Source organism: Scyliorhinus canicula, unplaced genomic scaffold (assembly GCF_902713615.1).
Source record: "Scyliorhinus canicula unplaced genomic scaffold, sScyCan1.1, whole genome shotgun sequence".
In the NCBI taxonomy this organism is placed as follows: Eukaryota; Metazoa; Chordata; class Chondrichthyes; order Carcharhiniformes; family Scyliorhinidae; genus Scyliorhinus; species Scyliorhinus canicula.
Window position 1 is genome coordinate 129,131 of NW_024055500.1, and position 8,406 is coordinate 137,536.

An 8,406-nucleotide genomic window follows, 5' to 3' on the forward strand; every position below is an offset into this window, starting at 1 on the left:
CAAAATTAAAATCGCAATCGGCAAATTAAAGACACATGTGCTTACCGAGCAACCTGTAGGTGGATCTGCATTGTTACCAGCTAGGCTTGGACCACGTGTTGGAGAAGGGTATTCAAATCAGCGCCTAGTTTCATTTGATTGATTGATTGATTTGATTTATTGTCACATGTACCGAAGTGCAGTGAAAAGTATTTTTCTGTGGCCGAGGGATCGTACACAGTCCGTACATAGTAGACAAAGTGAAGAATCCACAGAGTACATTGACTAATGGTACATCGACGAACAGTGATTGGTTACAGTGCGGAACAAGGGGCCAAACAAAGCAAATACTTGAGCAAGAGCAGCATAGGGCGCCGTGGATAGTGTTCTTACAGGGAACAGATCAGTCCGAGGGGGAGTCGTTGAGGAGTCTTGTAGCTGTGGGGAAGAAGCTGTTCCGATGTCTGGATGTGCGGATCTTCAGACTTGCATTTTTCTCTGCATTTTGGTCAATGCCCACCCGATAGGCTGAATGGTCTCTTTCTGAACCGTAACCGCACAGACAGTGACAAGCCGGGAATCGAACCTGGGACCCTGGAGTGTGTGAGTCCACACTGTGCTCCCGTGCTGCCCTTACAGGCCACATAGTTGAAGGGGTTGGCAATAGGCCAATCAGAGATGTGCACATCCCATTAATGTACATGCGTTTGTTTCTCAAAGTTGAATATAAAGCCCTATGTTATCACAGTGCTGTAGAGTAAGTTGATTCCATTAGGGACACACATTCTTGCTCTTATTATAGATGCGCTGGTACAAATGTGACTGCAGAGCTCGGAGTGTATCCGTCCCATTAAACGGTGAATAAAGTGGCCCATTCCTTCATACAGGAGAACTGATGGCGGTGTTGTAGATTGTGAAAGAGAGGGTAGATGCTGGGGAGCACCGTCCACATGTGGGGACGATCTAAACAGAGGTGTGGTTATTCAACATTGTAAAGAACCAATGCAGAGAGTGTTCCTGGAGGAACTTCCTTGCACAAAGAGTAGCGAGAACGTGGTAGGGTCTCTATGTGAAATGTATTATGGCTGATTATTTGGATGCATTCGTGGGGATGTCAGATGAACACATGAAATCACCACAGTGATATTGGAGGCCATTCAGCCAATCAAAGCTATACCGACCCTCTGGAAGAGCACCCTGGCCCCAGGTCCCCTCAACCGCCGTATCCCTGTAGCTGCAAATATCCTTTGTGGACATTTAGCTTGACCACTCCCCCTGCACAACGTTGGACTGTTGGAAACCCTCACAGGCACTGGGAGAACGTGCAAACTCCACATAGACAGTCACCTGTCATGATATGCAGACATGCAGATAATGATATACACACAGGCACAGACAGGCAGCTAATGGACACACAGAACAGGACATGACCAATGAGCAGGCAGGACATTCAGGGGTGGTATCTCACTATAAAAGGCACGAGGCACTCACACTCCGCCTCTTCCTACTGATGAACATCCACAGAGTGAGTCAGGGTGTATGTACAGTATCACACCTCACGCACGTGGCTAAGAGCTAGTCTCGTTCAATCAGAGAGTAACCACACTAAGGTTAGCAGAGAGTCGAACTCATAGGGAACTGTGCTACTGTTTCAATAAATCAGATTGAACTAACTTCAAGATCTGGAGTATTTTTTCGTTAAAGCTGCATCCAGTTGCAGCCCGTGTTATCCCAGAGTACATAACATGACATCACCCAAGGTCGGTATCGAACCCTGGCCCCTGGCTCTGTGAGGCAGCATTGCTAACCACTGAGCCACCGTGACGCCTGGGAGGAATGTGAAAAATAAAATGACACAGATATGGGATAAAGTAGGGAATGTGACGAGGCTCATGTGGTGCATTTACAACAACATAATAAATAAGAACTGCAATTACTCATTCGTCATTTCGAGGTTGCAATGTTATTTAATAAGATTGTGGATGACCATCTGCAGCAAATCCACCATCGTGAACTCTCTCCTATCTGAACTGCAAACTGACCTGCGGTTCAAATGCACCCAAAGACTGAGCAGACACCGTTCTCTGGTGCAGAACATTATAAATCTCCATCTTCGCAGCCTCTTAGCGTCCTCTCCTCGTCACATCTTGTATTCCAGTCTGGCGTTGTGACATATGCAAAACTAGATACATTATTGCGTTGCATCTTAGTGCATATCGTTGGTATAGATTGTAAATGGTCCCATCAAAGATCCTTGAAGCATTCCGAGTATTGGAACCTGCCAATTTTAAAATGCCGCATGTAAGGTGGGGCGATGGTATTGTTAGTGAACTAGTAAAGCCACTAACTGGGATAGAAGCAAATTACTGCCGATGCTGTCATCTGAAACAAAACAGAAAATGCTGGAAACTCTCAGCAGGTCATCATAGAATTTATATTCGGCCCATCGATTCTATGCCTGCCCTTGGAAAGAGCATCCCACTCAAGCACACCTCTCCGCCACCCGATCCCCTTCACCCAGTAACCCCAATTAACTTTTTTGTCGACACTAAGGAAAATTTAGCACGGCCAATCCACCTAGCCCGCACATGTTTGGAGGAAACCGGAGCACCCGGAGGAAACCCACGCACACACGGGGAGAACGTGCAGACTCCGCACAGACAGTGACCCAGCCGGGAATCGAACCTGTGGACCCTGGAGCTGTGAAGCAACTAGAACATAGATCAGAACAGGCCCTTCGGCCCTCGATGTTGTGCCGAGCAATGATCACCCTACTCAAACCCACGTATCCATCCTATACCCGTAACCCAACAACCCCACCCCCCCCCTAACCTTACTTTTTAGGACACTACGAGCAATTTAGCATGGCCAATCCACCTAACCTGCACATCTTTGGACTGTGGGAGGAAACCGGAGCACCCGGAGGAAACCCACGCACACACAGGGAGGACGTGCAGACTCTGCACAGACAGTGACCCAGCCGGGAACCGAACCTGGGACCCTGGAGCTGTGAAGCATTTATGCTAACCACCATGCTACCGTGCTGCCCGACAGCCTCTCTGGAGAGAGAACAGAGCTAAAGTTTGAGGTCTGGGTGACTCTTTGTCCAGGGTCTCTGCAGATCAGGGTTCGAAACCAGGTGTTTTTGATACTGTAATTTAAGCTCTGATTATGGGCATTAACCCATTACCCAACCCTCTATCTGTGCAAACATAATCATTTATTTTGCCTATGGCACTCATATGTTGCTTCTTATCAAACAGATATTTGTAAATCCAATTATATGACATCGACTGGCTTCCCATGGTCTATCCTGCTGTTTGTATCATAAAACAAAGTTCATAACTTCATCCAATGGTGAATTTGATGCCCACAGGGTCTGGTTTAGCACGGTGGGCTAAGACAGCTGGCTTGGAATGCAGAATAAGACCAGCAGCGCAGGTTCAATTCCCATTCCAACCTCCCCAAACAGGCGCCGGAATGTAGCAACTGGGGACTTTTCGCAGTAACCTCCTTCAAGCCTACTTCTGACAATAAATGATTATTATTATTAATTCCTTTCGTATCCCGGCCTTGGATCGTGTGGAGTTTGCACATTCTCCCCGTGTCTGCGTGGGTTTCGCCCCCACAACCCAAAGATGTGCAGGTTAGGTGAATTGGCCATGCTAAATTGCCCCTTAATTGGAAAAAATAATTGGGTACTCTAAATTTTAAAAAAAATTAATTTCTTTCGTAAAACCATATTGATATTCATGGACCCTGCTCTCATTTTCCAATCGCATTCTAAATATTGCCTTACTAACAGATTCTAGCAACTTCACGCCTACTACTTAATAATCCTTACTATTTTCTCAAGTAGGCTAACATGAACACTGCAATGAACATACTGTGAAAAGCCCTTAATCATCACATTCCGGCGCCTGTTTGGGTACACAGAGAGAGAACTCAGAACGTCCAATTGGCCGAACAAACATATAATTCGGGACTTCTGGGAAGAAACCTGAGCACCCGGAGCAAACCAACGCAGACACGGGGGAGAACGTGCAGACTCCGTGCAGAGTTACCCAAGCCGCGAATCGACCCTGGAGCTGTGAAGCAATAGTGATGCTAATCCAACTGACCAGTACTTAACTGTTTTCCCTCTCTGCCTTCTTTCTTCAAGAGCAACCTCATTAAATGCACGAGGAAATGAAATACAAATAGAACGTTATGTTGGTCACGTTACAGCCCTTGGCACTGACTTCAGCAGCTTTAGATTGTGATCTTTCTCCTCGATCTGAAACCTTTTTTTAGAACACCACATTCACGTATCGCCTCAATGCAACCGTCCTTCCCTCACCAAGCCATTTGTCTTTTGTTCTTAAATGTTCACATTGCCTGCTCCCACAGCTAAAATTTAATATCTACAACATTCTCCCTCTCTTCAGTTCTGACGAAGACCCTGAAGAACTCGAATCGATAGCTCTAATTTATCTCCTTCCAGATGCTCCCTTACCTGCTGAGTTTTTGTCGGAATCTTCTATTCTTGTTTCAAATTGGAGCCTCCGCAGTAGTTTTTTCACATTAAATCGTTATGTTGATGGTTCAGATGAAGAACGCGCCGCACAGTGGTTAGCATTGCTGCCTACGGCGCTGAGGACCCGGGTTCGAATCCCGGCTCTGGGTCACTGTCCGTGTGGAGTTTGCACATTCTCCCCGTGTCTGCGTGGGTTTCGCCCCCACAACCCAAAGATGTGCAGGTTAGGTAAATTGGCAATGCTAAATTGCCCCCTAATTGGAAAGAATAATTGGGTACTCTAAATTAAAAAACAAAACAAACAAAAAAGATGAAGAACGCTCCTTTGTCTCATAAGAAACACTACGGACAATTTAGCCTGAGTGCTCTGTACATTGTGCGCAAAATACAAGATATAAAAGTGAACGTGTGTCTCTGTCACTGTGTTGACTGTAGATAGAATCACAGAATAATACAATGCAGGGGAGGCCATTCGGCCCATCGAGTCTGCACCAACGCATGAAACACCCCTGACCTGCCTACCTAATGCCATTTGTCAGCCCTTGACCCATCGCCTTGGATCTAGTGACGTGCCAAGTGCGCATCCAGGTATTTCTGATGAATGTAGAACCCGCCTCTGCCACCCTCCCAGGCAGTGCATTCCACACCGTCACCACCCTCTGGGTAAACTTTCCTCAAATCCCCCTTGAACCTCCTCTGCCCCTCACCTTGAACTCGTGTCCCCTCGTAGCTGAACCTTCAACTAAGGAGAACAGTTGCATCCTATGCACCCTGTCCATGCCCCTCATAACCTTGTGCACCTCGATCAGGTCGCCTCTCAGCCTTCTCTGCTCCACCGACAACAACTGGGTTATATAGCACCTCAACTGGAGGTTATGTGTAAATTGCTTGTGACGCGTCTGTACCGGAAGTATGTATCAAACCGAGGCAAAGGGAACTCTGAATAGAAAATAGGACAGGAAGCAGCAGCTCTTGCATTCAGAATTTCTATATCCCCGGTGTTTCCAATGTGAAGACAAATAACAACCTCTGCATCAGTACACCACATTATATTTAGAAAGAGAACTTTATCCATTTTGTCATCTTTCAGCCTTAGATGTGTGTGAAGACATTATAATAATCTTTGTTGTCACAAGTAGGCTTACATTAACACTGCAATGAAGTTACCGTGAAACGCTCCATGTCTTTGCAACCTCTGGGGTCCGCTGGCAAGTTTTCTCCTTTCCCCTGACACGCTCCATAAACATCAGCTGATCCAAACTCCAGAACTTCGCCCCCACCAGGTAGGACTAATCCAGGACTGGACATGGCGGTGTAGTGGTCACTGCACTGGATCAGTGACCCTAAAACCTGGACTCTGTACACATGGGATCGAATCACACCATGGCTAGTTGGTGGAATTGAAATGCAAGGAATAAACCTGGTGTTGTAAATTATTCTTCGCAATATTGTCTGAGAAAGTGTTGGATTGATTTCCATTAAGGATAGTTGCCAACCTTACCTGCTCTGAATCAACACCTCTGGTCTGCCGTCTGGATTGATCTAACCTGGTCACATACCCATGAGGGAATAAGTTAAAACCACCATTGGCTTCAGGTTAAATGTCCAAATCAGAAGCCGGTCCTTCAATGGTTGTTATTCTCACTATCTATGTCAGCTCCTCCAAACTGCGTGACAGGTTTTGTGTTCTTGCTTCAGCTCTGCCCATTTGCAAGTGTCCCACCTCATTTGAACTCCACGATTCGAGTGGGGGGGGGGGGGGGGGGGCTTTGAAACACCCTTATCCTGAGCTGGGGAATTAATAACCTCAGACCACCATCCCCTGCCTATCGACCTCCATCGCTTTAATAAGCCTCATGATAGGCAGCACAAGGGCAGCACGGTGGCCTAGTGGTTAGCACAACCACCTCACGGCGCTGAGGTCCCAGGTTCGATCCCGGCTCTGGGTCACTGTCCGTGTGGAGTTTGCATATTCTCCCCGTGTCTGCGTGGGTTTCGCCCCCACAACCCAAAAATGTGCAGAGTAGGTGGATTGGCCACAGTAAATTGCCCCTTAATTGGAAACAATAGTTGGGTAATCTAAATTTAAAAAAAAAAAATGATAGGCAGCACAGTGACGCAGTGGTTAGTATTGCTGCCTATGGCGCTGAGGACCTTGGGTTCGAATCCCGGCCCTGGGTCACTGTCCGTGTGGAGTCTACACGCTCTCCCCGTGTCTGCATGGATTTCACGCCCCCAACCCGAAGATGCGCAGGGTGGGCGTATTGGCGACGCTAAAATTGCCCCCTAATTGGAAAAAATAATTGGGTACTCTAAATGTGGAAAAAAATCGGGCAGCACGGTGGAGCAGTGGGTTCGCCCTGCAACCTCATGGCGTCGAGGTCCCAGGTTCGATCCCGGCTCTGGGTCACTGTCCGTGTGGAGTTTGCACATTCTCCCCATGTTTGTGTGGGTTTCGCCCCCACAACCCAAAGATGTGCAGGGTAGGTGGATTGGCCTTGCTAAATTGCCCCTTAATTGGAAAAAAATAATGGGGTACTCTCAATTTATATTTTAAAATATAATTCTCATGACAACTTATCCATTTGACCCTGCTTCCAGATCACCTGTCCTCACAGTTGACCCTGTACCAAATGTCCCTCCAGCCTAAGCTCATGTGAAGTCCCAAGGCGGTTTTTAACTAGGGGAGAGGTGGGTGGAGGAATGGAATTGATGTTTGCAGCTGCCGGAGAGATCACATGAGCCTTTCCACAGCAGCAGCATCTGGAGAGTTTTTGTGCTGGTGTGTATCACTGTGTGGACTTGGGACGCACAGTAGTTCAATCCGCCTTACCCCCTGTACAATAACCTCCCAGCCCCCCAGGACAGCGCAAACCTCTGTCCAGACCCCAGTGCTGTTCACCAAGGTTACCCCAACATTTACCCCGGACCCTTAACCCCTCACATTCCGTCCATTTCAGCTGGGGATTCGCTGCTTGTGTCCACAACCTGGGAGAGACGCAGAGTTAAGACGTGTTGCAGTTATTCCCCTGTCTGACCCATCCAGGAACAAGGGGTACCCAGCACAGAGGGAGAGGGGTAACTTGAGACACCAATGGATCTTGTTATGGGATTAAACCGTGTGTGGGATATGGAACTGCTGACAAGCTCATCTTTGGCAATGGAACCAGAGTCATTGTGGAACCCTGTAAGTATCCAATTCTGTAATATAATCCCTCAGTATGTTATTTCACCTCCATGCCTTGATTTAGACAGAAAGCCGCATTGATATTGTAATTATTTCAGTTGTATGTGCTGGATGAGTAGCTTGCAGCGGGACTCGGGATCAGACATGACAGGAATAGATGAGAGGGTTGCGATTTTGAACACAAAATTATTTTAAACATTCCCTGGGGTTAATCATGAAACCACATGTGTGGAGCAGCGGGAGATATTTCACTGACCCGGGAGTGCAGCACAGTTAATAAACAGCACTATAGATAGAATAGGTTCACCAACCACAGCCACTTCGATTATTTCATTTCAACTATAATCCAGCCTGTTCAGAAACACTTCCCTGCAGGACCCAATACACAACAGTACTGAAATCTGAAAACAGTTATATTGCCAGAGTCTCCTCCACATTGTACACTTGCTAATTCAGCCGCTTAGCACAAACTGGCATTGTTAAATTGTCTTACATTTCTCTAAATTCTTAAAGTCTTATTTCTCTAAAGTTAAATATAAACATTTGTCATAGAACATACAGTGCAGAAGGGGGCCATTTGGCCCATCAAGACTGCTCCTACCCACTTCAGCCCTCACTTCCACCCTATCCCCGTAACCCAATAACCCCTCCTAATCTTTTTGGTCACAAAGGGCAATTTGTCATGGCCAATCCACCCAATCTGCACGTGCTAGCCATCACCATC

General features: G+C 46.9%; 1 protein-coding gene and 1 long non-coding RNA gene across 2 annotated transcripts in view; one reads left to right on the forward strand and one right to left on the reverse strand.

Moving 5' to 3' along the window:
* LOC119960437 (Ig heavy chain Mem5-like) overlaps positions 1 to 8,406 on the forward strand; it is a 57,030-nt gene that overhangs the window by 710 nt on the left and 47,914 nt on the right. Inside the window, exon 3 of the mRNA XM_038788161.1 lies at positions 7,584 to 7,682. Within this exon, the coding sequence (XP_038644089.1) occupies positions 7,584 to 7,682 (99 nt within the window). The remainder of the gene's footprint in view (positions 1 to 7,583; positions 7,683 to 8,406) is intronic.
* On the reverse strand, positions 139 to 5,367 carry LOC119960454. The gene is made up of 2 exons (XR_005459411.1): positions 5,203 to 5,367; positions 139 to 2,257 (listed from the first exon to the last, which is right to left on the reverse strand). It is a non-coding gene; the product is annotated as an uncharacterized LOC119960454 (long non-coding RNA).